This window comes from Mycteria americana, chromosome Z (genome assembly GCF_035582795.1).
Source record: "Mycteria americana isolate JAX WOST 10 ecotype Jacksonville Zoo and Gardens chromosome Z, USCA_MyAme_1.0, whole genome shotgun sequence".
In the NCBI taxonomy this organism is placed as follows: Eukaryota; Metazoa; Chordata; class Aves; order Ciconiiformes; family Ciconiidae; genus Mycteria; species Mycteria americana.
This window is the reverse complement of record NC_134396.1, coordinates 34,678,295-34,697,948: the sequence shown is the minus strand read 5'-3', so window position 1 is coordinate 34,697,948 and position 19,654 is coordinate 34,678,295. Positions and strand designations below refer to the sequence as shown.

The 19,654-nt window shown below is 38.7% G+C and overlaps 1 protein-coding gene across 3 annotated transcripts in view; it reads right to left on the bottom strand.

The window, feature by feature from the left end:
* CEP78 (centrosomal protein 78) overlaps positions 1-19,654 on the bottom strand; it is a 28,587-nt gene that overhangs the window by 7,813 nt on the left and 1,120 nt on the right. For 2 of the 3 annotated variants that reach the window (XM_075527283.1, XM_075527284.1), the window contains exons 2-12: positions 17,949-18,225; positions 17,554-17,729; positions 16,847-16,919; positions 16,176-16,279; positions 15,227-15,401; positions 13,708-13,821; positions 13,372-13,436; positions 7,659-7,767; positions 6,044-6,179; positions 5,052-5,097; positions 3,727-3,870 (exon numbers count right to left, since the gene is read on the bottom strand). In XM_075527283.1, the coding sequence (XP_075383398.1) occupies positions 3,727-3,870; positions 5,052-5,097; positions 6,044-6,179; positions 7,659-7,767; positions 13,372-13,436; positions 13,708-13,821; positions 15,227-15,401; positions 16,176-16,279; positions 16,847-16,919; positions 17,554-17,729; positions 17,949-18,201 (1,395 nt within the window). In that variant the 5' untranslated portion in view covers positions 18,202-18,225. The remainder of the gene's footprint in view (positions 1-3,726; positions 3,871-5,051; positions 5,098-6,043; positions 6,180-7,658; positions 7,768-13,371; positions 13,437-13,707; positions 13,822-15,226; positions 15,402-16,175; positions 16,280-16,846; positions 16,920-17,553; positions 17,730-17,948; positions 18,226-19,654) is intronic. The other variant, XM_075527286.1, reaches the window with a different exon arrangement.

The window sequence follows — 19,654 nt, the reverse complement described above, 5'->3', positions numbered from 1 at the left end:
AGAGCGCTAAATGTACATCCAAGCTACAAGACTGACCCTTTAGTAGCATAGTGCAGAAAGACAGCACTGACAGCCTTTAAGATGAATAGTAAATATATCTGTAGCCCTCAGAATTACTGTATGCAATATGACTATTCAACACTAGACAGAGGTATAAAACTGTAGTTTAAAAAATAAAAATACAAAAAAACTTTAGCAACTAATTAGTCATGTTTTTCTACTTGACTACATTGTTGTCCTTATTTTTAAAAAAAGAGTTATAGTGCAATCTCTACTTCTACATAATTCACATAGTATTAATGTGTAGAAAGAGTTACCCTGCTAACTATATTAAGGGTGAAGTTCACCATTTATATCCTTAGTTAAAATTTCAAAATCTGGGAGTTTCCTCAACTACATTCTTCATCGGAGGCAATTCTGACATTTCAGATTCCCTCTAGTGGAAGGAAAGAATATTTATCAGTTCTTATTTTTCATTTAAGCAGAAATTAAGCTTTTTGTTAGCCAAGGGATTTTTTTTTAAAAAAAGGAAAACACAACTAATATTGTTTCACTAAGCAGTACGCTTAAAGCCCCTTTTTGAGCAGAAGGATACAGACAAGTTCTCAAGGACTTGCATATAAAGTGAAAGTCTAGTCATTTAGTCACATCAAGGGATGTCTGGAGAGCTTTTTTGGCACAGTGGCAGTTTAAGGAGTTCCCGCCTCTTACTGTTTGTTCCTACTCTGCAATCCCATCATTGTTCTAGCACAGCTGGTTGTCCTACTTTACTGCAAGACTGTGCCAAGGCCTGCTACAGCCAAATACATTGGATTACTTTTCAGCTGGATCAGTTTCTCAAGTCAGCTCCCCACTCAAGCAGCTCTGCAGTAAGAGCTGTTTAATGACAGTACATAAGCCCAATTAATGCAGATAAAAAGGGTCCTCCACTTCCCCTCTCACATTATCAGCCATAGACTTCTGCCACTTACCATGCTCCAGTTCTGGAACGCACCCAATCACATAAGCCAATGCAAGTCATTAAGATGGCTGAAAACTAATCTGGAAAAATATCACAGAATCACAGACTGGTTGAGGTTGGAAGGGACCTCTGGAGGTCATCTGGTCCAACCCCCTGCTCAAGCAAACCCCCTCTCCAAACCTACAACAAGCTGCCCAGGACCGTGTCTAGATGTTTTTTAATATCTCTAAGGAGGGAAACTCCACAATCTCCCTGGGCAACCTGTGCCAGTGCTCAGTCTCCCTCAGAGCAGAAGTGTTTCTTGATGTTCAGAGGGAACTTCCTGTGTTTCAGTTTGTGCCCATTGCCTCTTGCCCTGTCACTGGGCACCACTGGAAAGAGCCTGGCTCTATCCTCTGTGCACCCTCCCTTCAGGTATTTATATAAGTTGGTAAGATCGCACTCTGAGCCTTCTCTTCTCCAGATCCAGTCCCAGCTCTCAGCCTTTCCTTACAGGAGAGATGCTCCAGTCCCTTAACCATCCTTGTGGCTCCTTGTTGGACTCTCTCCAGTATGCCCACATCTCTCTTGTACTGGGGAGTCCAGAACTGGACACAATACTCCAGGTATGGCCTCACCAGCACTGAATACAGGGGAAGGATCACCTCCCTCAGCCTGCTAGTAACGTTCCTCCTTAATGTAGTCCAGGATGCCATTCACCTTCTTTGCCACAAGGGCAAACTGCTGGCTTGTGTTCAACTTGGTGTCCACCATGACCCCCAGGGCCTCTTCTGCAGCGCTGCTTTTCAGAAGGTCTGCCCTCAGCATATATTGGGGCATGGGGTTGTTCTTCCCCAGGTACAGGACTTTGCACTTCTTGTTGAACTACATGAATTTTCTCCAAATCAGCAAGTTGAATCAACTTGCCTTATGATCAGATAAACATGAAAAAGGACACAAGAGAGAAAAAGACTGAAGCAAGAAATGGAAAAGCACTAAGGGATGGAGGGGAAATAGACTTCACAATTCAATGGTGACAAGTTGTTAGTTCAGTTCTGCCATAATGTGAAACTGTGCTTTGCATCAGCGTAACAAAAAGGATGGGCGAGGCACAGAAACAGTTCGAGACTGCTTAAACAGTGCTGTCAGATATGCAACCATGGCCTAAAAAAGTATTTTCATTTTCAAATTCAGAAAAAAATCAGGAAAATCTGGACCTTTAGAGAACAGGTAATTTAGAATAATTTTTGGGGTAGCTTCCTAAAATTTGTAGTTTTAACTCCCAGAAAGCTCAAATTAATCCTAAATTATTCCTTCCTTACAGTTGCTCTATACATAATACTACAAGTAACACTGACAACGTAAGTCGATACGACAACCCTTCCCCAAAGCATAGAACACTGTCTGCCTTTGCAATGTGTCCTGAAAGTAATATTCCTTCCTCTCCAAACACCAAGAATAAATACATCAAGTGTTTCCTGAAAGCACTGTACTTGCTGCATAGACATTTTTGGCGCAATATGCACGTGACATGGAATTCCATGATTCCAGACACAATGCTCTTCATGAGTGTTGAAGCCACTGCACAGCACAATGTCAACACATTGCACACAAACAGTGATATGAAATCACCTTACAAAGAAGAAAGTTGCTATACAACTTTAAGTCCCAGCAACATGTGAAAACCTTGAAAATCTTCATGAACAAAAGCTCTAGAGAGAAAAAGGGTAGGCCTAAAGAAAAAGTATACATCAGCTGAAGGCTGATAGTTATTTAAAAGGCAGGTAGTTATTTATGCAGTATTTGCACAGTCCTTTTGCCTTCCACAGTAACTCTAAGCCACCCTAACTCTCCCATTACATATAGATCTGCCACAAGTTAAGTTTCAACTTCACTTCGCTTACAGAAAGACAGCTATATGGTCTTAACATTTATACACGTGAACAGTTCATTCCCCCAGTGTGGTGCTCTGACAACCACCACCAAAACCAGGCTGACTATAGGTCTTTTAAGCAGTATTCATTTGGAGGCAGTGCAGATTCTCCAAACAAAATTCAAATCCTAACAATTCAGAAACAACCCAGTTATTCTGCATGAGGGTGTTACTTTATAATAGTGCTAGATTACCTCAGTAGCATTACTGAGCCACTGAGACACACCCTTTTTTTTCCCCCCCTCCTTTTATAAGAATGTTCCCTGTCAAGACATGTGCAGCAATAGTCAGTCTCACTACTGCTAGTTTTTCCCTCTACTGCTAGTAGAGGGAATAATAAAAAGCAAATGAAAAAGTTTCTTACCAAGCTCAATTATAAAATGGAGCTTTAATACACTTTCAGTTGTTTTTTAAATTATTTTTATACAACAATCACTGAAACATTTTAGCTCTCAGAAATAACATTAAATTACATTTATAAAGGAAATACTACAGGCAATAACACTGATCAAAAGATTTGTGAACCATGATTCAAGACTGGAACAGAGAAGTTACGCATATTGCAGCTGTGTGTATTAAGTGAAGTTCTTTCTTATTATGGCCCTGATTTGACAACATGCTTATAGCATACACATCTTCATTAGAACTATTCAGAGATTGGAAATCCAGTGCATATTTGGCACACATCTTTTGAAATGGAAGCCTGTGTGACATAATGCAGGATAATTAAAAGTTATTCATAAGTCCTGCTCCATGACTGGTTATTAGCTTAACTATATTCTTCTCAATAAAACATGGTTTAATTGATATAATTTGCCTTTATGGAGTTTAAGGCACAGAACATGCTTCTTACCTGTAATTGTTGATACTTTGCTACGTTAATCTTATCTAATGATTTTGCCAAGTCAGGATGATGGATAACATCATCTAAATCTTCTGTGTCTTCAGTTTCAGATGCAGAAGCACTTTCTACCGTCACTTTCACAGGAATACCTGTCTAATTACACCAGAAAAGAAGAACACACCCACCCACAGCATTACACTCTGCAATAAAAATCAAAGATTAAATAGTACCAAAAGCTTAATTTAAATGCAGTTGTTTCCCAGAGTCCCTTACAATGGATGTACATTGTCCAGCTATGCCATTTTGAATTAAATTTGCAAAAAACAATATTAAAGAAATTGTATGTGTGCATATATTGGGTATATGTGGCAAGGATTTAGTGGCAGTGGGCTGCAGGGCAGACCCTGTGCGGAGAGGCCGGGGCTGCCCTGTGCTGGACACAGCTGGTTCCAACCGACCCACCGCAGGCACAGCTGGGCCCCTTGGCTCAGATGGTGCCATCTTGGGGAAAGCGTATTTAAGAAAGCGCAAAAAAATGCCAGACAGGCAGAAGAAGAGGGAACAAAAAGAGTAAGAAAGAGCAGAGGGAAGACCAGGCTCGGAGGAGGAGGTGCTCCATGATGGAACTGATACCCATTCCCCAGGGAAGACCCCATGCCAGAGAAGAGGGATGGGCCGAAGGAGCTGCAGCCCTTGGACAGCCTGTGCCAGAGCAGGTTTTCCCAAAGGACTGCAGCCCATGGGAAGCCTACGCCAGAGCAGGGGATAAGTGTGCCGACTTCAGCAACCATCAGACCCTTCTGTGAGCCAGTTTAATTCATTAGTACACACTAACACACTTCTCCAGCTTTTCTCTGGTGGGTGGGGTGGGGGAAGATGGAAATGAGACGCAAAGGAGAAGGAAGAAAGAGGGGATTTTTCTTCCCCCTGCTGGTATGTTTACTACAGCGGTTCACAAATGGGTTCAAACACAAGTATGCAGTCCACAAGCAAAAGGAGGAAAGAAAGGAAGGGAGGAGAACCTTTCAGAGAAAAATGCTGTTAATCCTCCTTATTGCCTCTGGAAGGATTGTGCACACACTCAAACCCAGCTTGCTCATAAGGCTAAGAAACCAGAAGGTAGTGATACAGAAATGGGAATAAACAAAGTATCAAAGAAATTTCAACCAAATGCTGACATAAAATATTATTTTGCAATTCTATGAGAGAGAAGCTTGTTCCAGAGAAGTATGTTCCAGTCTTAACTTTTAGACAATAAGATTCTGTTGAGAACACTTTCATCTTTTTCCAGGCATTCATCTACTAAATAAACCATTATATGAGAGAGAGAGTACCTGAATCTTCACTGGTAATTCTTCAGTACTGTCCACTGGCCCCCCTCTAAAGTTAGAAAAAAACACTTTTGAGAAAAGTAAGTTTGTCACCATTGCTACTTCCATTTCCAAACACAGGATTCTAGGACAGGTGAAGCAGTAAGAGTAAAAACAGCATCAGACACTGCACTGTATCCCCTTAACACTCGTTACACCCTCATTTTGTTCTATTAGTATTCCTACTTAACAATGACTTCGAGCAACATTACTGGATGCTAATGTTAATATCTTCAATAGGCATCTTGCTTAGTTAATTATTATTAACTAAAGTTAACAGGAGAATTTGGTGTTCAGCATTCTGAAAACGAAGTTTAATAAAAATAGTTATGACAGACCATTAAGTAATTTTTTTTTTAAATATTTATATAGCCTCCATTTTGAGAGGCCAAGGTCTAGGGAATACATTAAAAAAAACAGAACAAGAACTGTTTCAAAAGGAAGCATGGTAATAATATTATGGCTTCCATGTGTAACAATTTTTTTTTTTATTTTACTTCCCAGGGCTTAGATGATATAATTACGTTGGCATTGGGGGAGATGGAGCAGAAAGAAAAGGTGGAAAAAATACCCAGGCACCTCAAACTGGATGCCAAATCAACTACACTACAAGCTTAGAAAACTAAATTGCATCTTCAGCTATGCTAAGTCTGATAAATCATTAGTAACAAAAGAACCAACAAGCAAGGTGGGTTTGGTTGTGGGGGTTTTTTTGCTACACCTGGATATTCCTATGGCCATCAAATTATATCTTTTTGTGTATTTTTAAAACTTACTGGAATAGAATTTATGTAACATCCTCAAAATTTATATAAACACAAAAAAATATGGATGCAATATGAAATTCTGTGTGTACCTTTCAAATACGTATTTTTAAAAACTAACACTGCTTTCTACTACATTTATCATGCAGGTTTTGTGCTTTAATATTTTCCCTTGTACTGTGAAAGCCTCACCTGCATCTCTTTGCACGTTCTGCAGTCCGCCAAGGAAGGAAGCCTTTTGTGCCTGGTGGTAGTGGTTTTGGTGAGTAACTATCTTTCACAGATGTATTTTTTTTCCCAGGACTTACAGACTTTTTAGATGTTAAACCTGTATTGAAAAGCAAGAATAGCAGAAAAGAGAATTCATTATACCTAGTTATTTACATATGAATCCACAGCTTACTGTTCATAAGTAAAATCTCCTATGTAATAAAAGGGACTGTAGGAAATCTACCTTTCAGTCTAATTTTGCTAAAGCATTCAAAAACTTTTTGTTTGCTTCTCAAAAAGAAGGGTGGACAGCTTATCTGTTTGCAGTTATAAGCTGGTATACTTAACTGTTATGTTAGGTTGATCTAAGAAAGACACGCTGTTATTCAAAAAAGGAAGCAACGTTTTGTAGCTAAAGAGGTTTATTCACATTACTAATTTCAGATACCTAACTCCGTTGTCTCAAGTGGGAGCTTAGACAGTCCACACAGACAATAAGGCTATCTATGTGCTTCAAATTGCCCTCTAGTGGCTTTAGTGTGAAGAACGTTGGTTTTGTAACTGGCAAAATGCTTGAACCTAAAGCTGGTATTCACGTTGATCGCTTCCGCAGAACACCAGCAATATCTGCACTTAAGAGGAATAATAAGTTCACCTAGTATTTCATACAGTTAAACTAGTGAGAACTTAGGTTATTGTTTCTCTGAGATCAATGAAACAACTAATGTTTTCATGGTATAGAAATGCGTAACTGTGGTAATGGGATTCCAAATTTCAGTTCAATCTCAACAAGTACATGGGATAGAGTAGTTTTCACCTCCTGACTCCCTCCCTCTCTTTTAAAAAAACCAAGACACACACCACCCCCCCAAACCAAAAAACACCACAACTATATTTAAGTCAGGCATTTTCTTCTTCCATCACCCTGATCACCAGTTTATTTGTGCAGTCTTCAATTTGATTTATGCTTACCTCTCTGGTTCCAGATAACTAAAGCAAAGATGAAAGACAGCCAAATGTATTACAGTGAAATTTTTAGTAACATATTGAAAAATATTTAGTGTATCACAGCTATCAGTACTTAATTATAAATATTCAAGATACCTATGTTATTTTAAACATACTATTTATAATAGGTTTACATGAAGTTAAAAAAAGAAAAATCTTAGAACATTTTGTACATCAGTAAAAAATGAATGCTTGTTTGTTCTGGCAGAGGACAGTCTGCTACAGAAAGGTTACATCAGAAGAACTAGGCAACTTACCACCACCAAGCTTCCTAGAAGTGAAAGCTTGTGGAGAGGAGGCACTCAGAATAAAGACATGCAATGCTTCCACATATGTAAGTCAGCATATCCTACCATTTTTCCAGCCACCAATCTAGCAGCCCTAAAAACAAGAGCCAGTTTTCTACAGAAACCACGGATGGTAGAAGACATGTTATTGAATTAAGAATAAATGGAATTTTTTTTGAAGACAAGTATTCTGCAAAACACTTAGACACATCATGTATCTTATAATTAAACCTCTTAAACATTGAAACATTATTTTGTAGACAAAATTTACTATAGTCAGTGGAAAATAAAGACAGTATTACCAATACGAATAGTAGCTTTTCCTTTTCGACCACTTCCTAGGACAATAGTTCTTTTCTTTGGTCTAGTTTTCAAAGCATCCTTGGAAGATGGAGACGTCAGCCACTTATACTGGAATTTTTTTTTAAAGAAAGAACATACTGGTTTAGTAACTGATACTTAAAGAGGTGCTCATTTAAGATTAGAGGGGGTTTTGTCAGATATATGGAGAACACTGCTAGTTACAGAAAACTTAATAATAAACTGTAAAATTAAGGAAAAACAAAAATCCCACAAAGCCCCAATTCAAACACAGATTCAACGCGAGTCTGAGTGCTACATTATCAGAAAGTGTTCCCAGAACACCACTATAATATCCCATCCAATATTTTCCTTTCTCCCGTGCAAAACACTTCTCCTTTTATAGTAAAATAAATGGCATCAACCCTATAAAAAGGAAACTCTGGCTTTTGCTTTTCATTCTGAGAAAGCTGCGTTGCTAAGAATGACTAGCTCAGGCCAAAGTTCTCCAGAGTAATAAAAGCTTCCCTAACATAATTTTGTATTCCCAATAACGTTAGTATTTTAAAAAATACAAAGTTTAATTTTCACTGCCTGTAATGAAAATTCATCCTTACACAGTAAAAGCCTCCAAACTCAAATTAAGATATACTGATAATCAAAGGCAGTTGCTGTACTTCAGACTTCATTTCCTTACCACAACAGTTCTATTCTTAAAAGTTCCCCTTTCCGCAGTAAAAGTTTTATTTTCCAGGTAGATATTCTTAAGTTACACTGTCACTTATTTTTCAGCATGCATCAAGCTGTAGTTAGTACAAAGTCTAGTGCTGAAGCAGCCGTCGAAGGAAATGCAGTTGATATTACAACAGAGACACAGACAGCCCTAAACCCCACATCAGAGTACTAGGAACAGTATGCCAAAGTTATTCCCACCTAATGCACATGGAAGATTAAAATGCCATTATCGTGCTCTAACTAACCAAGTTTAGTCAAGTTTATCACTGGGAAGAAAGACTTCTTTTTTTAAACTTTGGACTCAAATAATCCTTGTATAAGTTTTGCTGGGTCTACAGCTGGATCTAGCTCCTGAGACAAGTGAATTGTTCATTTTAAACTAAAAAAAATAGACAGAAAGAGTAAAATCAAATTGTAAACTTCTAAGAGCAAGAGTGTCTCAATTTTGTTTTACTACACACATAAAAGAGCGACTATACTAGGTTAAGCCTAAAGTTCATCTAGCCCAATAGCCTGTCTCTTGTCTAGATGCCTGCTGCTGTTGTACAGCATCTAAGTATAAAGACAGCAAACATACTGACAGTGTCAAAAAATTACTAAGTCCTTGAGCTGAGACTATGAAAGCATCTTGTTTTATGATGAACACCTTCAGTGGATCTTTCCTTTAAGTTATCCAGTCTCTCTCAGAATATATACAAACTTTCACCACCTATTACATACAATCAATCTACAATTACAATCCACTATACTAGCTACACAGTGGTGCTCGGATAATACAACTTTCCTCTGGTTTAGCTGCCCATCAAATCTAAAGGTATCAATTAACAGTAGGCAGTTCTTCTTGCAAACTTGAAAACCCAACCCAAAAGGCAAGCACCTATATACTATTAAAAAGCAAAGAGAAACAACCAGTTTTTATGCAGAACAGGATGGAAGGGCTGCTGTGGCTGGTATCCAGTAAGCAAGTGGTGACAATACATTACAGGCTATTTGTGGCAGCCAAGATATGACCTTTTGTAGTTACGATGGCTTACTACTATGAGGCCATTCAAAAGCCCACCAAACTTCTCTTTGTAAAGCAACACAGCAGCACCTTAATATATTTTCTGCATAAGCAAAACCATGGAGTTGACACAACAGGTGCCATGATGAGATGGTACAGAATGCAGCTCTGCCACTTCTCAGATATAAACAAATTTGACACTTTACTGAGTTTTACTCATGAGAATTATGACAGTTAGCCTTTGGCAGGATAAAAAGCTGAAACTAGAGGTAGATTAAACTGGAGGCAGTACTGGGGATGATCATCCATGCAACTCCTTAGTTATCTGTGGGTGAGAGACAGTAGGAGTTAGGCCACTTGCTGCAAGACTAAGTACTGCTGCAAGATTAGTTTCACACAGAAAATTACATCTTAACACCTTCTGTTCAAGAAGTCTCTACACATAGGCTAAACTTCCTCCAATTGATTCTTCACTTTCTATCAATATGAAATCCAGATCTCTAGCAACTACAATAGGTAAAAGAAAAAAAATCCCTACTAAATTAAATAATTTCAAAGATAGATATCCATGTTTTCTCCACTACAAAAAAATGGACCAGCACATTCTTTTAAAACCTCACAGGTTTGGAGGCAGTACACAAATGACAGAAGGAAGCAGTGTAGATGATAACTGACTGTATTCTGTTGGACAAGCTTAAGCAATGAGAAACAAACATTGCTTCTTTAAATTTGTAAACTTAGTCTATAATGGATCCTCACAGAAAATTTGAAAAATAACTGGCATTTTTGTATTATGCTAAAACTTGTTAAAAATAGAAAGAACCAGAGTGATACTTACATCCAGAACTTAGACTATGTCATTAGGACTGTCACAAATACACTCTTAAATTGTTTTTACTTGTATATTGGTTTTTTTTTTTAAATCATACGGCTGAATTTTCACTATTGACAGAATGAAGAAACAGTCCCTGCAGTTCTTTCTGCAACAGAGCTTAATGACCAACTGTTTGTCTTCATTAACACCTAGATCATAGGATCACAGAATCATTTAGGTTGGAAAAGACCTTTAAGATCATGAAGTCCAACCATTAACCTAGCACTGCCAAGTCCACCACTAAACCATGTCCCTAAGCACCACAACTACATGTCTTTTAAATACCTCCAGGGATGGTGACTCAACCACTTCCCCGGGCAGCCTGTTCCAATGCTTGAGAACCCTTTCGGTGAAGACATCCTCACATCCAATCTAAGCCTCCCCTGACACAACTTGAGGCCATTTCCTCTCATCCTGCCACTTGTTACTTGGGAGAAGAGACCGACCCCCACCTCACTACAACCTCCTTTCAGGTAGTTGTAGAGAGCAACAAGGCCTCCCCTCAGCCTCTGCTTCTCCAGGCTGAACAACCCCAGTTCCGTCAGCCGCTCCTCATAAGAATTCTGCTCCAGACCCTTCACCAGCTTCATTGCCCTTCTCTGGACACACTCCAGCACCAAAATGTCTCTCTTGTAGTGGGGGGCCCAAAACTGAACACAGTATTTGAGATGCAGCCTCACCACTGCTGAGTACAGGGGCACGATCACTTCCATACTCCTGATGGCCACACTATTTCTGACACAAGCCAGGATGCCATTGGCTTTCTTGGCCACCTGGGCACACTGCTGGCTCATGTTCAGCTGTCTGTCAACCAATACTCCCAGGCCCTTTTCTGCCTGGCAGCTTTCCAGCCACCCTTCCCCAAGCCTGTAGCGTTGCATGGGGTTGCTGTGGCCCAAGTGCAGGACCCAGCACTTGGCCCTGTTGCATGTCATACAATTGACCTCAGCCCATCGATCCAGTCTGTCCAGGTCCCTCTGCAGAGCCTTCCTACCCTCAAGCACATCAACACTCCCACCCAACTTGGTGTCATCTGCAAACTCACTGAGGGTGCACTCAATCTCCTCATCCAGATCATTGATAAAGATATTAAACAGAACTGGCCCCGAAACTGAGCCCTGGGGAACACCGCTTGAGACCAGCCGCCAACTGGATTTAACTCCGTTCACCACAACTCTTTGGGCTCAGCCATCCAGCCAGTTTTTTACCTAGTGAAGAGTACACCCATCCAAGCCATGAGCAGCCAGTTTCTCCAGGAGAATGCTGTGGGAAATGGTGTCAAAGGCTTTATGAAGTCCAGGTAGACAACATCCACAGCCTTTCCCTTGACCACTACATGGATCACCTTGTCATAGAAGGAGATCACGTTAGTCAAGCAGGATCTGCCTTTCATAAACCGATGCTGACTGGGCCTCTGACGAATTACTAATTTATTCTCTGAGTTTTGACTCCTTAAAAAAAAAAAAAAAAAAACACCCACACCCCACAAAACAACACACCACCAACACCCACACACAACACAACAAAACCAAACCCCACATGGCTGACTTTCAATATAGAGCACATCAAGACACTACCTCAAAGAAATTCAACTGTTTTTCTCTTCATAATATCCAGGTTTCTGTAACTGAGCTCAAAACCAACTGTAAATCCTAGATTAGGGTAGTAAATGTTTCAGTTTCAAAAGAATATCAACCTTAATATCAAATGTTTGCGTCCATCTTGCTAAACTGGTGGATTATCCCTTTTTGAGTGTCTGCACTGTTCCCATGATAAGTAGCAAATGTTATTTACAACAGCCTGCTCACAGAGCTTACAAAATAAAGGATCTAGGCTGTTTTTATTTGTGGAAGAAGCAAAGCTACTTAGCAAGCTGGTGGTCAGTCCTTTTTCATTCATATTGTTAACAAGGCATGAAGAATTACTAGCATCACCAGTAAGACTTAAGATACTGCACTACTGGATGAATATAAAACACATGTCTTGAGTTCAGTGATCTCTTAGTCTGTGTGAGATTCCCCAGAGAGTTGCTTCTTTTCATGGTTCAACTTTTGAATTATCTTGAGCATCTCCAGGCAGATGCTATTTTCATGTGATGCCTGCAACATTTTGCAAGTGTTGACTGCATCTGCTAAGGAGAAAGAGTACTCCTTCATAACCAACCTCAATTTCTCCAAAAAAGTCTTTAAGAGATTGAAGTACGGAACTGTATTAATCCTCAAGGAATTCTACACACAAAATTCTCAGTTTATTAGATACTCCCTACAGATCCACAGCTCTGAATTTTAAGCCTTTTCAAAACCAAAAGAGCAGTAAGTTCCAGAACAATTGTTGGGATTGTTGCAGCTCTGTGAAAACACGAGTACACTCATTTGTTTGCTGTCTCCTTTGGGAACTGAATCTCCTTTCTGTGTTATAAACAAAAGACACAGTATTTAAATAGTATATCTAATCATAAATGGTCCAGATATTCAGTTTATGCACGTTACTGTGAACTCTCTATGGACTATTAGATAAAGATGGCAAGGAGTACTGTACTTTAACTAAACTCTGGTTTCTTACATGGTTAGTATCAGAAAGAATAGTCTGGAGTAACTTAAAAGAAAAAATCTTAACTATGTAAACTATTAACAAAAAAAATAAGTTTCAAAATAAATTAAGTTTTAAATTTTAAGTTATGATTTCCTTTACTTTTCAATGAAAAGTTATTATTACCATGTTAACAAGAAAGACACATGAAGTAGAAAGCCTTCCAGCAGTCCAGTAGCAATAGTTACTTAATGTTCTATGGTAATGCCCAAGTATACACACACATTTCCATTTTTCTTTTCATTAAATGGATATCCTGGTTTTATTACGTTACATCTTAAATTACGTAAGAAAACATATAAAATGCCCAATATGATATCATGTTGCTGCTAGCATTTTTAGGTTTTCCCTTCATAGTGGTTTTTTGTTTGTTTTTTGAACTGCTTAACAGACTTCTGTTTATAACTAGAATAGCTGTTTTAGATTCATTCTGAACAAAGTTGTCCTTTAAAAAAAAAAGCAATGGCAGCTACAAAGAAAACCCCAAACTCACTCCAAAATGCCCAACACATACCTCCAAATTAGCACTATTTCCATTCATAAGAACTCTTTCAATAATGTTTTTCATCATAACATGATCTAGAATGAAATAAGATAACTTATTAAGAATTTCCTGTATGAGACAATTATTTATACAAACAGACCAATGAATAAGCAGTACACATCACCTACCCTGCTCCCTTCCCCCATTTTAAAAATGTTTAGCAAAATAGTGTTGCAGGTTTTTTCCCTAAAAGCCATTTATTTTTCCCCCCAGTTACTGAAAAAAACCCAACCAACCAACCAAAAACAAAAAACTAAAAAAAAAAAAACCCACCCAAGGAGGACAAAGATAGATACTGATACATACCAATTAACGGATTTTTTCTTATGTCAAGTACCACTAATGTTGTATTAGTTTGAAGAGCATCTAATAATGACCTTGCTCCTTCATTGGATATTCCACACTGCTGCAAATCAAGTGCTAAAATGTTTAAGGAGGTAAAAAAAAAAAAAATATTCAGTGGTGTAACCTGTAGTCAATATCTGGTACAATTCAGCACCTGCTAAAAACCTCCAAGGATGAAGACTCTACAACCACTGTGGGCAACCTGTGCCAGTGTTTGGTCACCCTCACAGTAAGAAAGTGTTTCCCCATGTTCAGCAGGAACTTCCAGTGTTTCAGTCTATGCCCACTTCCTCTTGCCCTGTCACCAGGCACCACAGGAAAGAGCCTGGCTCCATCTTCTTTACAGCCTCCCTTCAGGTATTTGTATGCCTTTAATGGGACCCACCCTGAGCCTTCTCTTCTCCAGGCTAAACAGTCCCAGCTCCCTCAGCCTTTCCTGTAATAACAGTTGCTTTAGTCCTTTCATCATCTTGGTGGCCCTTTGCTGGACTCTCTCCAGTAGCTCCAGCTCTCTCCTGTACAGGGGAGCCCTGGTCTGGCCTCACCAGTGCTGAGTAGAGGGGAAGAATCACCTCCCTCAACCTGCTCACAAGTCTCTGACTAATGCTGCCCGGGACATCATTAGCTTTCTTTGCCACAAAGGCACTTTGATGGCTCATGGTCAGGTTGTTGTCCACCAGGACCTCCAGGACCCTTTCTGCAAAGCTGCTTTCCAGCCACACAGCTCCCAGCATGCTCTGGTATATGGAATTATTCCTGCCCTGGTGCAGGACTTTGTGCTTCCTTTTGTTAAGCTTCATGGGGTTCCCATCAGCCCATTTCTCCAGCCTGTTGAGGTACCTCTGGACGGCAGCACATCCCCACCCTCCCAGGGATCCAAGTAAGGCTGACTGGCCTGTAGTTCCGTGAGTCTTTCTTCCCAGCCATCTTGAAGACAGGAGTGACATTTGCTATCTTCCAGTCCTCAGGCACCCCTCCCAATGACCATGATCCTTCAAAGATTATTGAGAGTGGCCTCAAAACAACATCAGCCAGCTCCCACATCACTTGTGGATGCATCCCATCAGGGCCTATGGACTTCTGTATGTCCAGTTTGCTTAAGTATTCTCTAATCTGATCCTCTTCCATCAGTATGCATGTTATCTGTACACCTGCCTCAAACTATAAAACAATTTCAACAGGTAAGTATTTGATTCCATGTAAAGAATGGTATGACTTAGACCACCAACGCTAGTCATTTTGTACAGATACACTGTAGAACAAATTACTTCTCCAAAATACTAGAGGACAATACTAGATGACACAACAGTATTCAGACACTCTGACAATTCAAAAAAAGGAAGAGAGATTTCTTTTGAAAAAAGATTACTCTTTCCTAGCTAAACAGTGAGTTACTCTTGTGGCTACATTTGCTACAACTGACAATTTTAAGTTTTCTGCCTGCCACTACTGTATCTTAAGAGTCAATATTTCACAATACCTTTTAGCCAAAGGTCCTCTCCTAGGCAGTCGGCAAAGGCACTTGCTCCTCTATCTCCAACAAGCATGTTACAGTTGAAAGTAATCCGCCTCAAGCCAGTCATATAGTCAAGGTCAGGTCTCCTGTAACGTAGGCTTTCAGCCCAAGCTTCACCATGTCTTTTCATTGCCTGGTGCTTTGCAAACAAAAAAGCTGTTACCAAGTGCAAAGGCAAAGCCACTATTGATGACAAGAAGATCACAAATTATTTTTGTTTGTAACTGATGTTTAATGGCTTGAGTGCTGATATAAGAAACAGTTATACCATTCCTGAGTTCAAGATATACAAGTCATTTTTAAACATTAGAATTAAGTCATGTTTGTTCTGATCATCCAATTTGCAATGCAAATTATTAAATATGGCTACAAAACGCCTTGTTACCTTATTTTGGGAGACAGACACTTTCAACGCATCTTGAATGGGAAACACACACTAGGAAATTATGTGGTTTCATGCAAACCAATGTTAACATTAATTACAATACCGTACTAGTCACAAGCTTACTAATCAGTTAATTAGGACCTTCTAAACTGTAAACTTAATTATTCTTACCCAATGCTTAAGAATACTTAAGACATTTGTGACAATGAAAGAAGCACTACCCAAAACAGGTGTCAGACATTTACGGCCCTAATCCTCATTTAAAGAAAATGCAGTGTGAACTGTTATTTGTTTAACTTACTTTTACTAAGAAATACCGTATTTAAATCCCACACCAGTAAACTAAGCTACTTTTGGCGTACAAAGTCAAAAATTTCAGAAGGACTATTCACATACTTAACTTCAGTATTCACATATGCTGCTCACAAAGTGCTTTAATGGATTTAGAGCTTGAAAGTAAAAGAAAAAAAACACAAATGTATTTAAGTTCTTGTGAACATTCGGTTCTAAGAAAGGGGATTAAATTACCTTTAATACATTTGCTATATGTTCTGCCCCTCGCCATGTGAGGCTACATCCTGTGAAGTTTACATATCGGATAGTAGCTGAATTCTTTACACTCTGACAGATTGCTGAAGAAAACAAAAGCATGCATGTTGTCTACATACACCACAGCCAGATTATCAGAACACACTTTTTCACTGCCATATCAAGAAGCTGAATTAGCTTTTCTAGGCAAAAGCTTTGACAAAGAACTAGTGTTGAAATTATATTTTTAATATATACATATATTATATATAACAAAGTATATTTTAAATACATTTAAAGGGTTCTAAGATTATATATCTCTAGAGCAAGTGTTTAGCAAAGACTATCTGAACAAGCTAGAATATATTTTATTTCAGTTTACTTATGTAAACATGAACAAATAAAGAAAGAGTTAACCTCAAACAAATATTATGACTGTTTTAAATGAACATATAAACATCATTAAAGTAGTATGGCTATATACTAGCATCAAGTGAAGAAATTCAAGTCTTTAAAAGTTGTTAAGTCATGTAGTATAAAGTGAAGATTGTTATTTTAATCACTATAGAGAAATTTAAAACAGGAATGGAAATACTGAAAAATTTACCTACCTGTTTAAAGGACTAAAAAAAGAGATAAGTATATTTACACATTTTTGATTCTGAACTTACTTTCTAATCCTCCATCTCCAATTGGACAGTGGGCTAAAGAGACACTCTCCAGAGATGAAGCTGTAGCCAAGCCCTTCAGAATAAAAACAATGTTTGTTAACTGGCTTGAAAAGCAAAAACACAAACAGAGAAGAGACCAGGTCACCCAAACTGCTCAGAACTCTCTGTGCTCCCTACAAGAAACTCCAGGGGGTTCAGAGAAAGGTCAAAACAAGTGAACCTTAAAGCTCAGTTTAAGCTGGTTCATGTCTTTAGCACAGGAGGAGCCGTAGCCATGGGCAACAAGCAGCAACCTCCTTTCCTAGAAGCCACTCATGAGCAAACTGGAGAGTGTTCCAATAACACATCTCAAAGACCTGTTTTCATCTCCTTGGTGGTGTCCCACAACTTTCCTTTTGTCATGTACATGCATAGTAGTTTCAGTCACAAGCAGAAGTTATACGCCCCAAACGCATGGCAGACACGCTGCTAAGAACTTTCCTAAAAGCCAAAGATGAATCAGGGCAATGGAAGGTTATGTGATTTTGACAGGTTCAGCAAGACTACGTTATAGTAAATGTCTCAGCAGAATCATTCACACAATGGATAACAAAGATATCTTAGGAGAGGAACATCTTTGTCTGGGACAAATATTTACAAAATTTAGTTGCTACTTCTCTACGTTGTAAGTATATTTTCCATTTATTTGTATACCCATATATTCTCACCTTTGTTAAAAGTATTAGATCTCTCTCTCTCAGAAGCAAACCCTGCAGTTCTAAATTTTTTAGTACATCTGATATACTGAGACAGCCTTTGACAGCTTTGCATAGTTGGCCAGTCAAGTCTTTCGATCGAATTGCTGGAATTCTCCTTCTAAAGTAAGTTTTATATCTTTCAACACCTAGTAAACAACAAAAATTACACATCAGTAAAATCCAGTCCCTATTGACTTAAAAGCAATCATAATCACACCTTGCTTTTTTGCTGCTTTTCTTAAACAGAAATAATTCCTTCAGCATTATAATTCCTCCCCCTACATCCTCAATCACACAAGTTTTATGCAACAAATTCTAACATGCATACATCAACATATTTATCTTTTATAGCCATCACTACAAACCTGATTCTCCAAGACCCTGTTGATGAAAACTTCTTATTCCAATAGCAGTCAGAGTCTTATTATGCCTAATAGCATTCAGAAGTGGTGCCCAATCAGCAGCTTTGATGCGATCTACAATTAGATCGAGAGCACCCTGAGTCAGGTTAGCCTTCACAGCTTTCAGTGGGACAGAGCCTTGAAGAGCACAAAGATGTTCATAATGCGAGTAGAAATCCAGCATGCACTGTCTTCTTATTTTGACCGACTCAATCATTTCTTTTATATGACAAATGTCTCTCTAAAATAAAGGAGGAAAAAAAAAAAAAAGATAAGCTTTTTCCAATGTATAATTGATTTCTCAACACAGTCTCAATTCAACATGCATACCCAAAACATGAACATGTTCATGCATATTGTATAGCATTTACATGTCTTTGATGTGGAAGCTAAAACATTGATGTCTTGTGATGCTCACTACCTGTGTAAGTACAGCTGAATAAATAAGAGGGTCAAAAAAAAAACCCCCAACAAACCGGAATTTTTATTCTCCTACACAAATAGGTATACCGAAAACCCAAAAGGCCCAATGTTCAAGCACTAACTACTGTAAAGTTCTTGTCTCCTTCTTAAAATTTAATTTTGTAGTGTCAGGGTGTGCAGACTCCTGAAAGGCTTGGATGCCCCCTGACCCAACATCAAGGGATACAAATGACTACTCCACACAGAACTAGTTGTGAGCTTCTCTGCTACTTCAATCAAAAGTCTAAATTCTCATAATACAGAATAAAAAGTGTGTTTTCCTAAATATTTTTGCTACTGCATACCTTATATACTGATCCCAGTAAATTTAGGAAAGCACTTTTCAGGCATAAGTTTTTGTTACACATTAGTACTCATGTAGCAAAACAGTACTAACTCCCAAGTAGAACCTCTAAATACTGCTATGGCACAGCTATTAAGAGTAAGTAATTCCACGGTCTCACGGGAATATTTGTCAGTATATTTAGAGGACCCATTTATTTATTTATTACTCAAGACAGCATTAAGCATCCCAAACATGATATCAAACATTGTTCACACTGCAAACCGTTTTTAATATTGTTAGAGATTAGCAAGCTTCAACCGATCTTCTGAAACACTTCTTCTGTGTCAACATGGGACAAGAATTATTGGATGTGTACAAGCATGCGAGGACAGCCATTTGTAAGAATATAATTTAGAAAAATATAATCACATTATTAGTGTTCAGATGACTGAAGCTGTAATAATAACAGGAGTAGAAACTCTAGTAATAGTTGGCCTTTCATTTCTTTTATTTTAGCTCTGATTCACTAGCATTAGATAATGACCACACTGTGGCCACAGGAACAGAAATGACTAAATTATAATCCAACACTTCAGCTTCAGAAAGCGACCACCAGTTGTATAGCACCACTGACTTCAGGTGATGTATCTATGCGACATATTAGCCTTTTACCTCTATGCGCACATATTAGCCTTTTACCTCCAGAGCTTAAGCAATATTCTTTCACAGTGGCTTTCGTTGCAACACCTGAATACCACACCTCTAACTGAAGTAAAGAAAGGAGCTCCTGGCCCTAGCACTGAAGTTTAACCCACTTGCAGGTAGAAAGGAAAGGGGCCAAACTAATCAGACCCACAATAACTTCCAATTGAGAAACAACTGTGTAAACTAGAACTCTTCTGCATGGAAGTTAGTGTATCCA